Source organism: Octopus sinensis, unplaced genomic scaffold (assembly GCF_006345805.1).
Source record: "Octopus sinensis unplaced genomic scaffold, ASM634580v1 Contig13635, whole genome shotgun sequence".
Taxonomy (NCBI): Eukaryota; Metazoa; Mollusca; class Cephalopoda; order Octopoda; family Octopodidae; genus Octopus; species Octopus sinensis.
Window position 1 is genome coordinate 60,695 of NW_021833022.1, and position 21,844 is coordinate 82,538.

The following is a 21,844-nucleotide window of genomic DNA, read 5'->3' on the forward strand; positions in this document are numbered from 1 at the left end:
ATCATTTCTAGATATATTGTTGAAAGACAAGGTAGCAATTACCAGAGTCCAGTATCTCTCGAAATTCAAGTTTGACAGGTTGCAAGTATGCTCCAGAGCCGCACACCTTATTCTATCTTGCATGTTGTTCTCAGGGGGCATAATAGGAAACCAAAGCTCCAGTTTACAGACATTCTAAAGAGAGATGACAGATTTTGCTATGTAATTCGTCACTTCGACGTAAGCAGTTAAATTACTTGTGAATCCAGAACTCTTCTCTCATAAATAAAGAAAAACAACATTGAAACTGAAGCGATGATGCAAATGAGTTAGAAGGGGTCGCCAATTTTCAGATTTTTAATGTTCAAAACCCTACGTTTTCCAGATTTAGCTAAAACTGGAACCATTAAATATGCATGCACTACACAGAACTCGTAATTTACCTGTTAAAAAAAAACAACTTACAGATAGAATTCATTTGAGGCGACGTGCTCAGGGCATACACGCACGTACCTGAATGCAGGCGTTTCACTGCGGCTTTATGGGCGCAACGAGCCTAAGCAGAATTGAGAATTGGAGGTGTAACATCCCAGAATATACTCCTCCCCAGACTATACAGGTAGCCAGTCTGAGCTAGCCTAGGCTATAGTTCTCCAGACAACCAGGCCAGAATAAATCAAATGCAAAAAACTTTAAAATGTATCAATATAAACCCATCACGAATGCGTGGCCATTTGTGCGAGTCTAGGCTACAATTCATAGTCCATGTGCACTGCGCAGCATACGTGAGTCGTCAGTCTTTTCTTTTTCCAATCTACCTATACATTGGGTTTATATTGGTACTTTAAATATTTGCATTTGATAATTCTAAATTGCTATGTTTAAATCGAAATTTACATGTAACTTTTAATTATTCAACGATTGAAATAAAATTTTATATATGCTCTTAGGCAAGATCCGCACCCTTTGTGAAAAATAGGAAAAATGTGTAACACGTGTAAGGCATCGTATATTAAAGGGTGTGGATCTAGATATTAACCGAGTTTGCTGATATTACTGCATTCATTTTTTTTGTAACTTTCAAAAAAAAAAAGAAATATGGAAATGAACATCTTAATTTCACAATTCAAGCCAAATCAATTTCAGCACATCGGAGGGGCGAGATGGCTTACATTAAGATACGAGTGGCTCTGGAAAGGGCTGGGATTTGTCGCTACTCACGACCACGAAGTTCCTCCGAATCCGTATTTTGCTGTTATTTCTAGCATAAATGTTGTCTTGGTGCGAAACGGAGGTAGCACCTACCCGTAACCAACATCTTTTAAAGCATTTCGCCCGACGTGCTTGATTCTGTCTCATCACCGTCTTTCATTAATATCCGATACTGCGATCTAATTAAGACACGCCATACGTAAAGAGCTGAGAGGCTCACTGAAAGAGATAAAAAATCCCTTTGAAAAGGAAGCTGAAATTCAAACATTTTGGTTTAAGCATATCGGAGAGGCGAGATGGCTTACATTAAGACATGAGTGGCCCTGAAAAGGGCCGGGATTTGTCGTTGTTCACGATCACAAAGTCACAAAAACTTCACCAGTTTAACCTCCGAATCCGTACAGAGTTCTGCCTTGTCTCTTGAGAGCATAGACCACATCCATAGCGGTGACAGTCTTCCTCTTGGCATGCTCGGTGTAGGTGACAGCATCACGAATGACGTTCTCCAAGAATACCTTCAACACACCACGGGTCTCTTCGTAGATCAAACCAGAGATACGTTTCACACCACCTCGACGAGCCAGACGACGGATGGCCGGTTTGGTGATACCCTGGATGTTATCTCTCAACACCTTCCTGTGACGCTTGGCGCCTCCTTTTCCCAAACCTTTTCCTCCTTTACCACGTCCAGACATCTTTCGAATATACAATTACTTATGAATTATAACAACAGATAGCTTCAGTAGCAATTATATATACATAGCACACTGACGTAGCAGAGAACATCTCAACTTAGCGATCACGTGCCTAAATCAGCGAATCACAGCAATGCGTTCAGCAGCAGCTGTTGTTTGGCGCTTCGTCTTTGTGTCAAGATTTTGGCGCTTAGTTTTGTTTGTAGATAAAAAGTTTCGCGCGCCACTGAGGTGTATATAAAACGTACCAGCTGTCGGCGCCTTATTGACGAAATTTGACATCAAAATGGCTCGTACAAAGCAGACAGCACGTAAATCTACCGGAGGAAAGGCTCCTCGTAAACAACTCGCCACTAAGGCTGCCAGGAAGAGTGCCCCAGCCACTGGCGGTGTGAAAAAACCCCATCGTTACAGGCCTGGTACCGTAGCTCTGCGAGAGATCAGACGTTACCAGAAATCCACTGAACTTCTTATCAGAAAACTTCCCTTCCAACGTCTTGTTCGTGAGATCGCTCAGGATTTCAAGACCGATCTTCGTTTCCAGAGCTCTGCCGTAATGGCTTTACAGGAGGCCAGCGAGGCTTACTTGGTCGGTCTTTTCGAGGATACCAACTTGTGCGCTATCCACGCCAAGCGAGTGACCATCATGCCCAAGGACATTCAGCTTGCCCGCCGTATCCGTGGTGAGAGAGCCTAAGTTGAAAATGATGAAGTTAATACTTTTCCCCAACGGCCCTTTTCAGGGCCTCTAAATTTTTTCGTAAAGTTCTGCTAACCCTTAAGATGGTGGTATGTTTTCGTGTTCTCGTATCGTGAATTGTTTATTCGAAATGTCATTGATACTTTGTTCTGCATTAGATATTTTGGATCTTTTCGGTTTGAACGGTAGTTTTTAACATAATTTCTAGGTAACTAAAAAATTTTAAACTTCGTATACTGGTAGAATGTGTTTATAAAACATTTTTCTCTTGGCTTTATTGAGAAGATTCCTTAGTTTGTAAAATTTTTTTTTCTGCAATTTCAACCAATCACTGGCGTCTATTGAGGTAAAAATTCGTTCGTTTAAGAAACAGATTGGGTTTATTTACATTTCTGAAGAAAAAGATACCCTTTCCCCTAACCCTAAATCAGATTGAAATGCAATAGATCGATACTAGGGTCATAATTATGGGTGACAATTTCATGACACCGCTAGAAAAAACTACCGTTCGAACCGAAAAGATCCGATATTTGATTATTTTTTTCGTGGCTAATGTTCGTCCCTCGTGAATTTACTTCTGTTGTGACTAGCGAAGCTTTAAACTAATTCCAATTTATTTTGCACTACGTACTTTAACTATGAGAAGCCTTTTCGTTTAGAAAAAAAATGTAAATATTTTCAAACGAAAAGGTGTGTGAGTTAAGGGCAATTTAGCTATTGTTTCTAGCACAGGTGTATTGATGTTTTTCCGTAACTTTCTTCCCATAAGCACATAAGGAAGTAGCACACGCGTGGTACATTGCTGGCATGGTCTTCGAAGTTATGGGGTGGATCGCAAACGAACCGGGGGAGATTTGGCTGTTATTTCTAGCACTTCCCATGACCGTTTCATTGACACATACACATGTATTTCAAAATTTGGTTGAAAGAAATCCCAGTTTAATTAGGTTTTAAAAAATGTGTAGAAAACGAATATGAAAAATTTGTGCAAACGGGGTGGGTGGGGAGAACTTCGGAAAGTTCTCACGATCCGATTTTTCCCTCAAACTTTCAGGAAAATAGGTATCTTTTAATGAAAGTTTATACAACTGTTTTTTTCAAACGGCATAGCTACGGATTATAAAGAAATTTGTACGAGAAAAGTTTTTACAATTCTTGTTTTGACGGGTTTTTCCAATTGCTTTTCATCACAGCCGTGGAAATTTTCAATTTTTTTCTTACAGCATAAACGTGTTTATGGGGTGAAAAATATTGAAAAGCATACATGCGTGAGGGAGAGAAACGACGAGGATTGTTTTGGGACGTGCTAGAAACGATAGCCAAATCACACTTTTTCCTCTGAAAATATTTAATTTTTATCTTTTACCGAGAGGTATTTAAAAGCAAAATAAATAAAGACCGGAAGGCGGAAATTTAAAAATATAACTTGTGCGGTCTTCCTGATCCGAAACTGTTCTCCCTACCCACTGGAAAAGATTTCCTCAATTCTTTAAAATTGTAATCTGTGGTTTGAAAGGTATTTGTATAAACTTTCATGAAAAGACACCAATCTTTCCTGAGAGTTATGAAGGAAAAATCGGATCGTGTGGATTTCTCGAAAGCCATCTCCCTCGTTCGTTTGCCCAAATTGTTAGAACTTGACTTTTGTTTACATTGATCAATAATTTTTAGGTAAATTTCGATACATCTACTGTTAAAATTTTGAAAATCCAATTCTTTCACCCCCATCCATTATTTATAATGTTAATATATCGGAGAGGTCAATGCTGCGAGTCATCCAACACTTATAAGGGACATGGGGTACTACTAGCGAAAAGTGGTCCCGGTGCGAACACTCGCGCTAGCTAGTCGATCCTACGACGACTAACCCTAGTTTACTCTCTTGTTTCAAGTCGAGCAAATCGACCCCGGGACTTATTTTTTGTAAGCCCAGTACTTATTCTATCGATATCTTTTGCCGAACCGCTAAGTGACGTAAACACACCAGCATGTGCTAGGGACACACACACACATATATACGACAGACTTCTTTCAGTGGTCGGCCCGGGGCTATAGCAGAAGACACTTGCCCAAGATGCCACGCAGTGGGACTGAACCCGGAACCATGTGGTTGGTTAGCAAGCTACTTTACCACACAGCCACTCCTGCGCCTATGTTTGTTTATAAAAATAATTTACTTTATTACATTGTTTTAAAAAATTATTTTGCGCTTTATTTACTTTGTTCGAAAATATATTTTCTTTGATATGTATTCAGATACAAACATACGCTCAAGTCGTTGTACGATCGACTACTTACAACCAGCTAGTGTGGATGTATTTTCTTAGATGTTTCAATCATCTTGCGCCTACAAAAATACCCATGTATAACTTAAAAAGAATCGCAAATAAAACCGGCAAGGAGACTATTTACAGAAAATGAGGGGCCCTGAAAAGGACCGTTGAACGAAGGCAAACGCCATCAGCGAAAGCGCTTACTTGGAAGGCTTCTGGGTCTTCTTGGGGAGAAGAACAGCCTGGATATTGGGGAGAACACCACCTTGGGCGATGGTCACTCCGGACAAAAGTTTGTTCAACTCCTCGTCGTTACGGATGGCCAACTGCAAGTGACGGGGAATAATTCTCGATTTCTTGTTGTCTCTGGCAGCATTTCCTGCCAATTCCAACACTTCGGCTGCCAAATATTCCATAACAGCGGCCAAGTAGACTGGGGCTCCGGCACCAACACGTTGGGCATAGTTTCCCTTACGAAGAAGACGGTGGATACGACCGACAGGGAACTGAAGTCCAGCACGGGATGAACGGGTCTTGCTCTTTCCCTTCACTTTACCTCCTTTACCACGTCCAGACATTTTTTAGAAGTTAGATACTAGTTTGCAACAAAACGGCGATTAAATGATATAGAGCTTTTCTCCTTTAAATACTGCCTCATCGGCTCCAGCAGTCGATGAGCAGTTAAAAAATATGCGGGCCATTGTCACGTGACACAGTTGTCAAATTCGACCAATGAAAATGAACGGCGCGAATTTACAAAAATGTTCATCTGCTGAGCCTACTTGACAGCTATAAATAGAGTAGAATCAGAGTAAGCAACATCGATTCGCAAGTGACATCATGCCACCAGCACCAGCTACCGCTTCGAAAGGAGCCAAGAAGGCTTCCAAGGCCAAATCTTCACGTCCCGCCGGAGACAAGAAGCGCAAGAAGAAGAGGAAGGAAAGTTATTCCATCTACATCTACAAAGTAATGAAACAAGTCCACCCCGACACTGGCATCTCCAGCAAAGCTATGTCCATCATGAACAGTTTTGTCAACGATTTGTTCGAAAGAATAGCTTCTGAAGCCAGCCGTTTGGCTCACTACAACAAACGTTCGACCATCAGTAGCCGTGAGGTACAGACTGCTGTCCGTCTGCTTCTCCCTGGTGAGTTGGCTAAGCACGCCGTCTCTGAAGGTACCAAGGCTGTTACCAAATACACCAGCAGCAAGTAAACCTTGCGTTTCTCGAAAAACGGTCCTTTTAAGGGCCACCTATATTTTCATGATTTCCAACTTTCGATTTTCTATTGATCTGCGATTTTAGTGCGTTACGAAAAAGCCCTATTCGTGTGTCGCTAAGTGGTCCCGGTGCGCGCATCCGCGCTAGGTAGTCGATGCTTCAACTAAGTAAATTTATTTTTTATAAACAAACTAAAGATAGGGTTAGGGTTCAAATTTTTTTGTTCGAAAAATATTTAATTTGTAAAAATTATACATCGTTTTTAACAGAATTACTTCGAAAAATGCTTAATTTTTCTGTTTGTTCGCAAGTACGGGGCATAGTCTGGGCAGGGGTATATTCTAGGCTGGCTGTCTGGGTAGGGATATATTCTGGGCTGTTACATCGGCTCATGCGATTTTGTTTTCACCATACATTTACGAATTCCTATATTTTCGACATACTTATCGTCGGTTCATTCTTAATTTTACCGTTTATGTTTATATTAAGCATCGATAAGTGGGGCCCTAATCTTGTGTGTGTGTGTGTGTATAGAATTCATATAAAATAAGAGGTATTCATCATAGGGCTGCCTTACGTTAGAAGGAACAGTTCAAACCAGTAATTTCGAAGGGAGTGAAAAACTATCTGATGTGACGTATAGCAGATTTTTCCAGGGACCAGTAATATTAATTTATACCAGAAACAATATATATATTGAATATAATAAAACTTGACAATTTTTTTTATCTTGTATTTATTTTGTAAACAAATATTACATCATTACATAAGCATTTTATAATGTTTCTTTCTTTTTTGGAAACTCGCCGCGGACCGTGGCCCACCACTTTGAGTAGCAATGGAGTAAGCGACAAATATGGTATGGTAGTGGGATAGTAACATTAATTCAGAGATACATGCGTGTGTGTACTTTCAATCTCTTTCTGTCTCTCTCTCTCTCACACACAAATTTCTAGACAAGTATTGGACATCGTTTAAACCGAAATTATCCGGAAATAACCGAAGTATTCCGTTTCTGCCATTTGTGAACAGTTCATAAAGAAGTTATCGCCTGCTAAATTCTTAGTTCACTTTTCTTTTTGTCTCTGTCTGTTTCACTTTGTCTTTCTCCCTCTGTTAGTCTCTCTCTCTCTCTCTCTCTCTCTCTCATACACACACTCACAAACTTCTAGACAAGTATTGGACAACGTTTAAACCGAAATTATCCAGAAATAACCGAAGTATTCCGTTTCTTCCATTTGTGAAAAGTTGATAAAGAAGTTATCGTCTGCTAAATACTTTGTTCACTTTTCTTTCCATGAAGACGACGTTTCAAGTCAACATTGAAGGTGAAGTAGCTTATTAATTTCGTTTTTATTATTTACAAAATTATAATCACTCATTCATCTATTGCAAAGATTGAAAGATAGGTTTCTAAAGGGGATTTTGCTATCATTTAGAATCTTATCCCTTTTGGTGTTGTAATTTTCCGTCACGTTCTCTTCATAGAACTATCTAAAGTCTGAACTGAAGATAAAGTCCCTTACTGAATTCATTGAAAAATATTCAACAATTACATTAATTTATTAATTCAGTCTTTTAATAAAGTCATGGGTGATGTTAACTGTATGGCCAGAGCTGTGTCACTCTTGCTCAAAAACAACAGGAATTACCAAATTCTTTGGGAAGACTCCGTACGATACATATGCAATAATTGGAAATAATTTCGTTCTTTTATTCCTAATAGTAAAATGCAGTAATACCAAACGTACATGAGTAGGGATGGAACATACGGTGGTAATGCTGAATTAGCTGCCATTAGTGAATTGTACAATGTTGCAAGTATTCAAAAAGTTACAGAAAGGAAGGTTTTAGTATTATATAATGGCGAACTTGATAACGGCCACTACGATGCTCTCTTTCCCATTAACGATCATAAGCATGAAGGAAATGAAACATCACAAGACAGTGAAAAAGACAAAAGAATGAGAATTCAAACACTTAAAAAAATGATCGTAAAAAAAAAAAAACCATCGGAAAGTTAGGTTGCAAAAAATGACAGAATATGAGAGGAGGACAAGAGAAAAAGATAGGGAAATAAGATTGCAGAGAAAGAAGGGAAATTATAGAAATAAAAAAAATTACAAGAAAATAAAAAAGACGAAGAAATACGACTGCAGAAAAGGAGAGAAAAAGGTAGAATAAATAAACAACAAAACTGAAAATGACCAAAAAGGAGAAAGCTTTTCAGAGAAAATCAGCAGAAAAAGTATAGACTTTCAATTGGAAGGTGTAGCCGTGATCGTAATTTTGCATCTGAAAGAATTGTCTCTCTTGGCTCTATGTTCAAAACATGTGAAAAGTGTGGGACAAGGAATCATTAGGTAAGTGTTGTTCTAAATGTGAAGTCCATTTATCAATAAATGAGCCTCCAGAACTTATAAAACATTTTCTTTTGGGCACCACTTCAGAATAAAGATATTCAAGGAGTGGCTGAGTGGTAAGTAGCTTGCTTACCAACCACATGGTTCTGGGTTCAGTCCCACTGTGTGGCACCTTGGGCAAGTGTCTTCTACTGTAGCCTCAGGCCAACCAAAGCCTAGTGAGTGGATTTGGTAGATGGAAACTGAAAGAAGCCCTTCATATATATATATATATATATATACAAGGGTTGGACAAAATAATGGAAACACCTTAAAATTTCAAACAAATTTATTTTAATATGGGGTAGGACCGCACTTTGGCAGTAATTACAGCTTGAATTCTATGAGGTATGGACTCGTACAAAGTTTGAATTGTTTCCAAAGGAATTTTTGTCCATTCTTCAGCTAAAATAGTCTCCAGTTCTTGTAGTGATGATGGTGAAGCATATTGACTCCTTACTTGTTTTTCTAAAATATTCAATAATATTGAGATCTGGGGACTGTGCTGGCCAGATAAGATGTTCAACTTGTGCCAGTTCTGCAACCAAAGGAAAATTTGATGAGATAAAATGCTTAAATAGTTTTGACTATTAATTCTGCCATGAAGGGAAACCATTGTGCCCCAGATTATCACAGATACTCTTTTAACAGTTGGAAGAAGGCAATCTGGGTCAAATGATTCTTTTGGCTGTCTCCACACGTATACTCAGCCAGTGGTTGGAAATAAGGTAAAGGATGACTCATCTGAGAAAATAGCATTCTACAACAGCTCTTGGGACCAATTCTGTAGGTTTTTACCCCACTCTAAACGCTTTGCAACATTTGTTTTGAAAGTAGTGGTTTTCTGATTGCAGCCCTCCTGTGAAATCCTGCTTTGTGCAGCTCCCGGCGAACAACTTTTGTGGAAACTGGGTTCTGAAGATGGTCATTAAACTCTGTAGTAATTTTAGGAGCTGTACTTTTGTGATCCTTTCTAACAATTCGCATAAGAGTTCACTGTTCCCTATCTGAAAGTTTTAGTTTTCTTCTGGAGTTTTGTTTTGACAAGGAGGTTTTTTCCTCTTTCTCAAGGGTTGTCATTACTTTTGAGACAGTATTTTTTGATACACCAAACATTTTGGCTGTTTTTGTTACACTAGTGCCTGCCACACAAGCACCAACAATTTGACCTCTTTGAAAGTCCAACAGATCTGTCATTTTAATGAATTTTAATTACCTTTTTCTGATGATATCTGAAAAGAAACAGCAATTTTAACAAAACATATTAAGCAACACTAATAATAAATCAAAAAACATAAAAACAAGCTTTTGACAGTTTTATAAATATTTCAAAATTGTGATGCTATGATGCTAGGTGTTTCCCTTATTTTGTTCAACCCCTATATGTATATGTGCGCTTGTGTGCCTGTGTTTGTCCCCCACCATTGCTTGACCACTGATGCTTGTGTGTTTACATCCCCGTAAGTTAGCAGTTTGGCAAAAGAAATCGATAGAATAAGTACTAGGCTTACAAAGAATAAGATTTGTTCGACTAAAAGCAGTGCTCCTGCATGGCTGCAGTCAAATGACTGAAACAAGTAAAAGAATAAAAGAAATACAATTATGTTTTTCAAATGACGTCATTTGGGGCAAAAATTACTAGGGAAGTAGGTTTATGCCGACTTTTACAGTGCAAAGAGAAATTTATCACAGAATTGGTTCTCTTAAGCCTTTACAGAATAAAGATCCACGATTTTTACCAATATATTTTATAGGTGACATTCAAAAGAAAGCACAGTGTCGCAACAAGAATTCTCCAGGTACAAAATTAGAACTTATTTTTAAGCTGCAAGAAATGTTTCACGCAAAGAATTCTTATGTGAGAAGTTTTCAGTATACTTTAAAACAGGGGTTCCTAACCAGGGTCCACTGAAACTTTAAGGGGTAAAAAACTAATTTGTGGGTCCATATATAAATTTTGCTTACAAGGAGATGTATCTGTATATATTGAAATTTTCAAGATTTGTATTTGGAATTTATGTTGTGAATACTATGAAATTGTTTCATTGTTAGTTTTTACTAACCTACATGTGCATATATGGGGTCGACATATGATAAGATAGCTCATAGGGGATCCACAAGCAAAATAAAATATTTTCTTTTAAGGTTTAAAATTTAATGGTACTAAAAAAAAAAAAGAAACAAAGAGAATTAAGACAAATAATTAGAAATAGGAAACGGGATACTTATGTGTTTCTAGAGTGAAATGCCTAGTTTCATACATTTTGGCTGTTGCATGCTGATTGCCAATAACGGTGCCATCAACATCCAGTTATGCAAAGACAGCAATAATTGTGTTTGTAATATTGCAATCGCTGTATGCACATCTTTGGAGAAGAATGGGTGCTGCTTCATTTAGTCACTTGTTTTAAAAAAAAAACACCATCAAAGTAATTTATCAAAACATTTGGAAAGAAAGTTTCGTTAAGCCAAAACTTTATTTTAAATTTGAAATTTAAAATTGATTTTAGAAATTATTCATAATTATAGCAATGATAGATATTTCAGTTCTTGTCACTGACATAAAATACATTTTGCAAAAGAGAAAAAAAAAGAAAAAAATTACTTATTTGTTATTTGCAATGGAAGCAGTATTACTTCAAATTAGTGATTTATATATCATACTTAAAGTATATTTATTGCTGAAAGCTTTCTAAACTGTGATATTTATCTTGAGAAAATATCTCTTAGACATATAGTGTCAATGAGCACTGAAATATAACAGCAGCAGGCAAAAGTTGTCCAGCTGTGGCATCACCTGCTGCTGGTATATATGTTTTTTTTTTCTTTTTGAGACTATGACATGTTTATAAGAGATGGTAAGCAGAAGGAGCAAGGTCTGGGAAATAATGCAGTTGAACAATTTTCTCCCAGCTAAGTTCCTTGATCTTCAGTGATGTGATCTTTGAGGTGTGGGTGTTTTGCTTTGTCCTAATGAAACAACACTCCCTCTCGGTTCACTAAAGCGGGACTTTTTTTCTTCAAAGCAGCATGCAAACGCTCTAATTGCTGACAGTAGATTTGAGCATTGATTGTTGCATTAGTTGGTAACAACTCAAAGTGGATGCCTCCTTTGGAATCCTACCAAACAGAGAGAAGAGCCTTCTTCACATGGAGTTTCCATTCTGGTTGTGGTTGGGCCCTTTTCCTCCTCACCAAGCCAATGTCTAGGACTCTTAATATTTTGGTAGTGGATCCATTTTTCATCACCGGTCACCTCTCTGTCCCACGAGAATGAAGAGAAGAGCTGAAGTCCGCTCAGTATTTGCAGTTGGCTTCAGACACTTCATTGAGCACCCATCTTCCTAAGCTCTTGAAGATGGCGGTGAATAGTTGTATGATATGAATGAAGCTTGCTTGCCAATTATTCAACTGAAACTGTGTGATCTTTTTCAAGTTCTTCTAAAATGAGCTAGTCATCAAACTCAATTGGACGTTCTGTTCTGGTCTCATCTTCATGCCTGAAATTTCCAAATCCGAATTTTACAAAACATCTTCTGCAAGTTCTTTTATTCATGAACTCCTGTCTATAAGCTGGGTGAATATTTTGAGTTGTTTCAGTTGCAGAGTTCCCTTTTGTAAACTCATAATGTATTATATGCCTCAAAGAACTCTGATTAATGAAATTTCAATTAGGTTATTCTGAAAAATGAAATTTAATTAGTTGAAATATGTCCAAATACATATAAATGTTACTTGATGTCATTAGACATTCTAAAATACTGTTAAAGCGTTTAGAAATTGACAATAAAGAAGTCCAGACATTACTTATGGAATGACCTGATAATTGCAGTCTGTTCCTCTAGATAGGGAAGAGACACCTGTAAATGCAAAAATTAGATAATTAATGAAAATAACTGAAAATTGGTAATCTGGAAAGGGGTTTTTGAAATAGCCTGTGTTTTATGTAGTTGCAGGTGCGGCTGTGTAGTAAGAAAATTCTTCCTAGCCTCATAATTCTCAGTTCAATCCCTCTGTGTGACACCTTGGGCAAGTGTCTTCTACTATAGTCCAACCAAAGCCTTGTGAGGGGATTCGGTAGACAGAAACTGAAAGATGTCCATCATATATATGTATGCATGTATATATCTATGTGTGCATGTTTTTGTATTTGCCTCGTCACCACAACTTGAGAATGAGTCTTGGTTTGTTTATGTCCCTCTAACTTAGCAGTGCAGTTAAGAGTGACTGATAGAGTAAAGTCCAGGCTTAAAAATAAGTGCTGGCAATTGATTTATTCAAGAAAACCCACAGGGCAGTGCCACTGTATGGCGGCAGTCTGGTGACTGAAACAAGTATAAGAATAAAAGAATATATACACATACACAAAAGAAAGAGAGTAGCACTCAACACATTTAGTTGGATTTACTTGTATTTAATAACAGCTTGACTCAGTCCTACATGCCTTTATTTCATGAGCGCATTGAACACATGCCCAGAGACACTACTTCTGACAATCTGAGATGAATGTATTCTTCAAACCCTTGAAACTAAAACTGTGAGTGTATATATATATAAATATATTTGTGTGTGTGTGTGTGTGTATGAACTGTAGATGGCAATATCAGACACTTATCAATGATAACGTATAAATGTTTTAAATTTGTGAGAATAAAAGTTTGGATGGTGCATTTTACATGCCACCAGCACAGGAGCCAGTCAGAAGGCATTGGCATTGACCATGTTTGGATGATGCATTTTATGTGTTACCAGAGTGGGAGCCAGTCATGGGGCACTAGCCACAGCTACGATTTTGGTATTACTTGACTGAACAGGTCTTCTCAATCATATCATTATCACTCTGCATTTTTAAAAAATTAACTGAAACAAAGACTGTATTTCAACAGAAATTTGATAACAAAAAGGTAAATACATAAATAAAACAGGTTCTGTGAGCATTTGCTGGATGTCCATAAAAACATCCAAGAAGTCCTCAAAAACTTGTAGTCTAGCACTAACTTGCTCAGTCACTCAGCTGATCACCTCTCAGATTGTGCAGTTCTCCAACACTGGGTAGAATGAGACTTGCAAATACACAGTGTCTCCAAGTCTCATTATACCCCGCAAAACACCTTCTTCAGCATGGTTTCTTTGGCACCTTAGGGTCTGAATTTACATCTCAGCTTCCTTTAATTCTGCCTTCTACTTTCAAACCCCTTCATCCTTAAAATACGAAGAAAAAAGAAACAAAACAATGCTCTTGTGTGATGTGTATTTATTTGTGCTGTGTTGCTTATGTCTGTCTATATGTATATATATATATGTGTGTGTGTGTCCATGTATTGTATGGTTAGCTATTTTGAATGCAGTTGTATGCATGTACTTCACATATTGTACACGCTGTGTGCAGCATGTAGTTGGATTTTGTTTATAATCTATTTTATTATATTGGCCTTCTAATTCCCCCACATCCACCACCCACATCCTGTCACAGATTACTATATATTTCTTTCCATCCCTACTGACCTCCACTCTAGACACTATTAATTTTCTTTACAATTCTGCTAACTCCTTACTGTCATAAATTATTTTACAGTTCTTGGACCCTCCTTATTAAACTCAGTTCTTTGCATGTTTCCTCTTCCATTCCTTTTCTCCCTCCTTAGTATTGTCCACCTCTTCTCTTTGTTAGGAGTTCTTAATAGTATCTACCACCTCACTTGATCTGGTCCTCACCACCTCCCTCATTTTTTGATATTTATTTCATCCTCTATAATTTACCTTGCTCATAGCTCATAGCACCTGTCACCAGCTTTTCCCCCTCTCTTCCTACATTGCTGCTCGTTCCTGACATCATACTATCATTTTATTCCATTTTTCATTCGCAATTTTGTGACCAAAGCGATTACACTTTTATATATTTTCTCTGCAGAAAGAAGGGCAAGTGTTTGAACTTAAACTCTTTTACTCCTCACAGAAAATCTATTCATTGAACTCTTCCATGAAATCTAGGAATTAATCTTTACCTATGCAGACAAATACTAATTTCCCTGGATTCCATATTGTACCATGTGTAAATGATTCTAAACTTTGTTTGCCATTTTATCAAAGTATTAGTTCAGCTTCATTTTGATATTTTTCTTGTTGAGATTTTAAAAATCTCGATACTTTTAGTGTGATTATTTTTAATTCATAGTATGTATATATGATCAAAATATACTTTAAATCCATCGGTGGAACAAACTGGAAAATTATCCAAATCTTTGTAGCCCATTGTCTGTATTATAGTGTATTGTTGTACCATTCAAAACTTTTTATTCTTTACAAACAATACACAATGCTTCAAGCAAACTACAGTACTCTCCTATTTTATCATAGTAATAATCATTATTATTGTTTGGTGAGCACTATGTGTCTATAGGGGAATTAGCCTATCATTCCTTTTATTCCCAATTCCTGAAAGTACTTCATTCACTAATGCTTATTCATTAGGGAGAGAATTTTAAATTATACTTAAATCATCATTATAATTCTATGTATAATCAATGAATATTGAAAGAAAGATATTTAAATTCATGCTGAAAGCTCTTATCTTATTAAAATGAAAATATAAAGCTAATCTGTCAGTGTTGCCATCTAAACTTGGTGCCAGTTAACTACAGCTGAAATAGTTGGTAAATAGTTATAGCTAGTATTCAAACTTCTGACAAATAGTTATAAGGATTAACTCTTCTTCTTCTTGGTTTTGTGTTTGCTAATATACTTGTTTACTACAGAATGTAATCCATCCATTGTTCCTTTAAATGAAGGGGTAATTACAGGAATAATGGTATACATTAGGGACACATATTTCCTGTTATTAAGTGCTAAAATATAAATAAACTTTCAAAAGTCTAGTTTCCTAGTTGTGATCTGCACATTAATATAATGGCATGACTTTTACAGTGTTGAGGTTGTCAGTTTTCCTGCTATCTTAATGCTTTTGTTACTGTATTTATTTTGAGAAGCTCTGTGTTCCTTTGAATTACTTTAAATATAACAAAGAATTTAGTAAAATAACTTAGTTATCATTAAGCTAGTGTTAGGAACATAAATTGTGACTAAATTTTGGTGGAAGATTTTAATTCAAAATTTATGAAAACAAGACATTTGTACTCAGTGTCAGAGCCGGCTTCAGCCAGTCGATAATGAAAGGGTTAAAGTCTCCACTCACAAATCTTTTCTAAAGCTTTGGATGTGTTTTTTTTCTTTGATATTGTTTGTATATTTTTGTTGCCTTTCTGTTTAGTTCTTTTGAAGCAGATGCTAACTTGAGAAACTGTACATGTGAACACTTTTCTCATTTAATAGCCTAATCTTAAAGCAGTCTTTATAAGACGGTATCAATTCAGCCTGAGGATGATATCAGAGAGAAGTTGATGTATCTAACAGCATTGCATCAAGCAGTCTTTGGATAAAATAACCGACAAAGTTCTCTTTTCTTTGTTTTTATCAGTGTTAAGTGTAATACACTAGTCCTGTCTGAATTCTAATAAACAGCCGAAAAACTAATTTATAATGTCTGCAGAAGAGAAGCCATCAGAACTGCCAGCATCCTCCATGGCAAAGCATCATCAGCTGACGACGGTAAGATGCCAATGAATATTTTGGATATTTGTAAACTTCTGTCTTTACTGAGATGTCATATTTTTCCCTTCTTACTTATGAATGTTACTTTTTGGTAATATTTCAGTTTTTCTTTTTTATCTTTTTAGAAGCTTCCTTTTCTATTTTGCTATTTTTGTATTGCTTTTCTTTTACTTTTTGTTCAGTTGAAACTTTTGTTTTCTTTTATTTTTGTTGGGGTATATTCTTGAATATTCTATAATTTTTCTTTTATAAACTCCAACGTCTGGCAACTGACTTGGCAGACACCCATAAAATTATAAACCATCTTACTGACAATAACTCTGAGCACCTTTTCAAATTCCACCTGTCTAACACCTGTGGACATGTTTACAAAGTCAGAAAACAGCATAGCTCCAATGACTTTCGGAAACATTTTTTCACGCTAAGAGTTGCTGAAGTATGGAACAAACTGCTGGCATTAGTTGTTAGTTGTCAGAGCACTGCATCCTTCAAACCTTCCATGCTTCCTGAGATTCGCCAACACTACACCTGATTTTCTCCCCTCCATACAAACGCAAGCATGTATCTGATTCATACACTGTTGACTTTTCAAACATTTGTACATTACTACATATGCTTTATAAACAATTTTGACAAGTTGTAGTACACTTGAGCACTGTATACAATAATTTCATTATTATAATTATAATTATTATTATTATTATTAAATATAAGCATCATTCAAATTTCAGTCCTTATTTTATCATTATGTAACACGAGTTTTGAAGTTTGTATAAGATCTTTATTCAGTATTTCCGTTAGGAGGCAATTAGTTTTAAACACCGTATTTTTTATAATAGTTTCATTTGTTAATGAAATTATGGAGTGAAGGTTTAAGCATAATCAAAATTCTATTGAAATTCTAATTTTTCAATGTAATAAAATTTGTAAAATATGCATTCATAATAGCCATTGTTTTGATACTCGTTAATATTATACATACATAGAAAGATATATACATATATATATCTATAAAAACTTACTTGCTAATACAAATTTGGCGTGTGCTGTGTTCCATTGCATGATAAATGAAAAAAATATATAAACAAGTGGCATAACTTTATTTACATTTGATAGATATTTGTCCTCATCTTGTTTGTTGTTAACACAATGTTTTAACTGATACACCCTCCAGCCTTCATCAGGTGTCTTGGGGAAATTTTGAACCTAGGTTCTCATTCCTAAGGTATTTTTCGATGTTGTTGTTGTTATTGTTGTTTTTCTTGTCTTGTTTTTGTCTTTTATGTTGTGTCATGTAATTTTATGTAGCTTTACATTAGCCCTTGCGGCCAATAAAAGAGATATTAATAATATTTATTATTACTTTCATAGTTGTTATTGCATTGTTTTTATACAAGCTGTTCCTAGTCACACACACAGAGACAGCAAGTAACAGCTAGTTAGACATCTTACTGTAGGTATTATTTATGAGTGGCAATTATATATTGTAGAGAAAGGAATTATTATTATTATTATTATTATTATTATTATTATTATTATCAGGCGGTGAGAATCGTTAGCACACTGGATGAAATGCTTAGCGGTATTTCACCTGTTGCTATGTTCTGAGTTCAAATTCTGCCGAGGTTGGGTTCATTTTTAGTGTTCTCATTTGTGAGGGCAGTTGAGTTTATTTCAGATATTTTCATTTTAAAAATCATCTCTGGCTAATTGTTGAGAGGATGTTAGTGTTGCCTTGGCAAAAAAGGTAGTATGGTGGACCCGTTTGAAAGGGCTAAAGACAAACACTTTCTTCTTTGGCCAAACTCTCATCAACTTTTTCAAGTTTCACTTGAAAAGGAAGTTGAGGGTGGAGAGGGAAGTTCTGCCTTGTAGTAAGTTTGTTGGAAGGTGGGTGAATATCGGAAGAATGTCCAGTGTGAAAGGACCAATTCTGAGCATGCACCTGTAAAATGAGAATCAAAGGAGTAGGGCTCTTGCCTTGTTGTTCAGGTACCCGTGGCTTTTGTGGGTTTTTCCACAAGGACCTTAAAATGCCTCCCCTATTGGGAGTTTTAATTTGTTCAATTTTTATTGTTATTACATTGTGTATATATGGAAAACCCATTGAATCGTCTTTTTTTTGTCTTTTATGTCGTTGTATGTCAATTAATATTTTGTATGTGAGCCCTTGTGGCTAGTAAAAGAGTAAATCGTTGTCGTCATCGTCATTGTTGTTGTTGTTATTATTATTATAAAGATGGTAAAGTGGCAGAATCGTTTGCATGCTGAACAAAATGCTTAGTGGCATTTTGTCTGCCTTCATGTCCTGAGTTAATATTCTGCTGAGGTCAGTTTTGTCTTTTACCTTTTTAAGGTTGATAAAATAAATGCCAGTTGAGTACTGGGAAGTCTATATAATCAACTAGCCCTCCACCCAAATTTCAGACTCACTCTTCTATTAATTTTTTATCCATTTGAATTTCAAAATTCTCTCCCTTACTCTTCTTGATAAGATTTGTCATTACTGTTAAGGACATTCTTCTCAAATATTCTTTTTTGCTCACTACAGTGTGATAACTTTTATCTATTAACTTTATGCTTTTTTCAGTTAAATTTTACTTGATATAAGAAAGTAATTTTCTCCCTATACTTCCCTTTGTCCTGCAGCCAAAAACATACGGATTGCTCTCTTGATAATTCTGTCAATCCTTCAAAGCAAAAGTTTATTCTTGATTAGTTTTGTCTTAGCAGAATTAGAAGAAGGGTAGCCAAAATGCTGTATGATATTCAGTTGCATCTCTATACTTTCGGTGCTCAAATTTTACTGAGGCTAACTTTGTCTTTCTTTCTTTCAGGTTTTATAAAATAAACTAGCAGATAAGTACTGCAGTTGATTTAAGTGATGATAACCTTTCCTCCAAAATATGAGGCCTTCTGTCAATGTTAGAAATGAATATATTATAAAATCAATAGAATGAAATGCCTTGTAGTAATTATTATATTTACCCATATAATTTGCACTATTTTATACTAGAAAACCTAGGGTCCTATTTATATGAGGGGCAAAGCTAAAACTAATACTCTATGCAACCTTTGTACCAAGGTTTAACACAAAATTAGGGGTGCAATTTGCACACATGTAAGTAACATAGTTATGCTTCTTTACATTTTGAGCCTAAATCTCACTGAGAGTAAATATGTCTTTCATCATTCAGGATTTGATAAAACAATTTCCTTACAACCACTGGGGTTGAAATGATGGTCTGTTCCTTCCTCCAAAATGTGTGGCCATGTGCCTGTTATAAATCAATATAATAAAATCAATTTTCTTTCCTTCTGAAATGATTTACATTTGTTGTTGTTGTTGTTTAGAAGAAAGTTATCCCATGCATGTTATTAGTTCCTGCCTATGATTTTTAAAAATATTTTAATATAATTAATTTAATATTGTTTCTGTAATTGTTTTATTGTAAAGAGTAAAATTTCAGTCAGCTTCCAATTTTGTGCTGTTACCATTCATTTAAGTACTAATCACAATGTTATTATTTTGTCTTTGTTGCAGAAAGACTTAATCATACTAGTAATTCTCCTGATTACTTTTATTTATATGACTTTCTACTTGTACTTCTGGCTTGTGCTTGATAATTATTCAGATGATTTTAATTGGTGAGTATCAAATTTGTTTCCAATTATATTAGAGGAAGTGTGTGTGTGTGTGTGTGTATGATAGGCTTCTTTCAGTTTCCACCCTAAGCTATAGTAGAAGATACTTGTCCAAGGTGTCACACAGTAAGACTGAACCCGGAACCATGATGTTGGGAAGCAAGCTTTGTACCACACAGCCATGCCTGCCTCTCTATATGTGCTTGTGCGTGTGCATGCGCGCATGCACACATGTGTGTGTTGTTGAAGCAAGTGCCTAGCATTGAGAAAGCTCAACAAAGATGAAATGTGTTTGTAGTTCTGGTGAGTCACTGCAGTGATGATATTCATCTCAGTCCTATATAAGTTGTGATTTTAATGCAATAATTCATACCTTCTAACAGTGTATATACATTTTGTATGATACACAGATGGCAATTTTAATGTACTTTTTTAATATATATTTAGATATCTAATATATTTTATATATTTCTTGTTTTAGTTTTGAAAGACTGATTTAAAATTGGAGCACTGAATATGCTAACCATTAAGCCACATGCCTCAGTGTTTGGTCCTTACCATGATCATTATCAATGACATGATAACAACATAATGTATGCTTGTTGATGTAAACCCACCAAGATCAATAAAAGGTCTTTATTTCACTTCATAAATAGTAAACTTACCTTTTACCAATTTCAGTCATTGGACTGTGGCTATTCTGGAGCACCAGCTTGAAGAGTTTGCTTCTCATTACTTGTTTTTTTAATCTGGTACTTATTCTGTTGGTCTTTTTTGCCAAACTGCTACATTAAAGAGTCCTGTATGAGAACAACAACAAAAAATAAGTATGAATATAACCACTATTGTCAACAATATTATGATGATGAAGCACTACATTAAATACCCTTCAGTATTTAATTTTGTCCATCTGTGGATATTAATTTTGACTTTTATCCCAAGTGAAATATAATAATTTTTGCAGAATTCTCAGCATTATACAATTGTCAGGGCTCATCATCATTTTCCCAATTTTTCCTTTTCTTTTTCCTCTTTATTGATATTATCATCATCATCATCATCATCATCATCATTTAAGGTCCATGTTCCTGGGCAGTATGTCAGAATCTGATTGGTCCAAGGACTGCATTGTGCTCCAATATTTGCTTAGCTTGACTTTTATAGCTGGATGCCCTTCCTAAAACCAACCACTTTACAGCATGTACTGGATGCTTTTTACATGTCACCAGCTTTATTGGGGTCATCATGCAGCTTGCAAGACTATGAACCCTGGGGGATGGGAGAGTGGTTTTATATTAGGAGATAAAGGGTTAAAGTATGAGAGGGTGTGCAGAGCAGTTTCTTGTTTTGAATGAACTATACTGGTCGTTGCCAGTGCTGCTGGACTGGCTCCTGTGCAGGTGGCATGTAAAAAACACCATTTGAGCGTGGCCGTTGCCAGTACCACCTGACTGGCTCTCGTGCCAGTGGCATGTAAAAGCACCCACTACACTCTCAGAATGGTTGGTGTTAGGAAGGGCATCCAGCTGGATTACAACAAAAAACAATTTGAAGTACAGATCAAAAGAATAGATCATATTTCTATATTTTCTGAGCTAAACTCACAAGGGAAACTTACACATCTGATATTGTTTAAGGAAATGTAAATTAGGCTGAAATATTTCAAAATATAAATTTACTCCTCAGAAAATATTTTTGATTTCTATATTAGGTGCAGACATGTGTTTTAGGTTCAGTCCTACCGTGCAGCACCTTGGGCAAGTGCCTATAGCTCTGAGCCAACCAAAACCTTGTGAGTGGATTTGGTTGACAGAAACTGAAAGAAGCCCACCATATGTGTGTGTGTACCCTTGTTAAGCATCACCATTGCACAATGTTGTTTATTTCCAGTCTTCTATGGAATAACATGTCTGGCTGTAGGAAATATTACCTAGCCTAGAAACAGGTGAGAGCTAGCCACAGGAAGGGCATCTGTCTGTAGAAAATCTGTCTCAACAAATTCTGTTTGACCCATCCAAGCACACTAATAACTGTAACCATTTCATCCCTACTAGGACATTGGCTCTCTGGATTTGTTTCTCTTCTCATTGACTTACAAAGGTTCA

At 36.2% G+C, this 21,844-nt stretch overlaps 4 protein-coding genes across 4 annotated transcripts; 2 read left to right on the forward strand and 2 right to left on the reverse strand.

Annotated features, from left to right (window-relative positions):
• Positions 1 to 1,559: 1,559 nt before the first annotated feature.
• Positions 1,560 to 16,427, reverse strand: LOC115229724 (histone H4). Its single transcript, XM_029800034.2, has 2 exons — positions 16,423 to 16,427; positions 1,560 to 1,886 (listed from the first exon to the last, which is right to left on the reverse strand). Exon 2 carries the CDS (start codon positions 1,884 to 1,886, stop codon positions 1,575 to 1,577), a length of 312 nt encoding a protein of 103 aa, XP_029655894.1. The 5' UTR covers positions 16,423 to 16,427; the 3' UTR covers positions 1,560 to 1,574.
• Positions 2,173 to 2,607, forward strand: LOC115229723 (histone H3). Its single transcript, XM_029800033.2, has one exon. The coding sequence runs from the start codon at positions 2,173 to 2,175 to the stop codon at positions 2,581 to 2,583; it is 411 nt and encodes a 136-aa protein (XP_029655893.1). The 3' UTR covers positions 2,584 to 2,607.
• Positions 5,032 to 5,458, reverse strand: LOC115229725 (histone H2A-like). The gene has a single exon (XM_029800036.2). The coding sequence runs from the start codon at positions 5,435 to 5,437 to the stop codon at positions 5,060 to 5,062; it is 378 nt and encodes a 125-aa protein (XP_029655896.1). The 5' UTR covers positions 5,438 to 5,458; the 3' UTR covers positions 5,032 to 5,059.
• Positions 5,697 to 6,092, forward strand: LOC115229722 (histone H2B, gonadal-like). Its single transcript, XM_029800032.2, has one exon. It carries the CDS (start codon positions 5,700 to 5,702, stop codon positions 6,075 to 6,077), a length of 378 nt encoding a protein of 125 aa, XP_029655892.1. The 5' UTR covers positions 5,697 to 5,699; the 3' UTR covers positions 6,078 to 6,092.
• Positions 16,428 to 21,844: the final 5,417 nt, after the last annotated feature.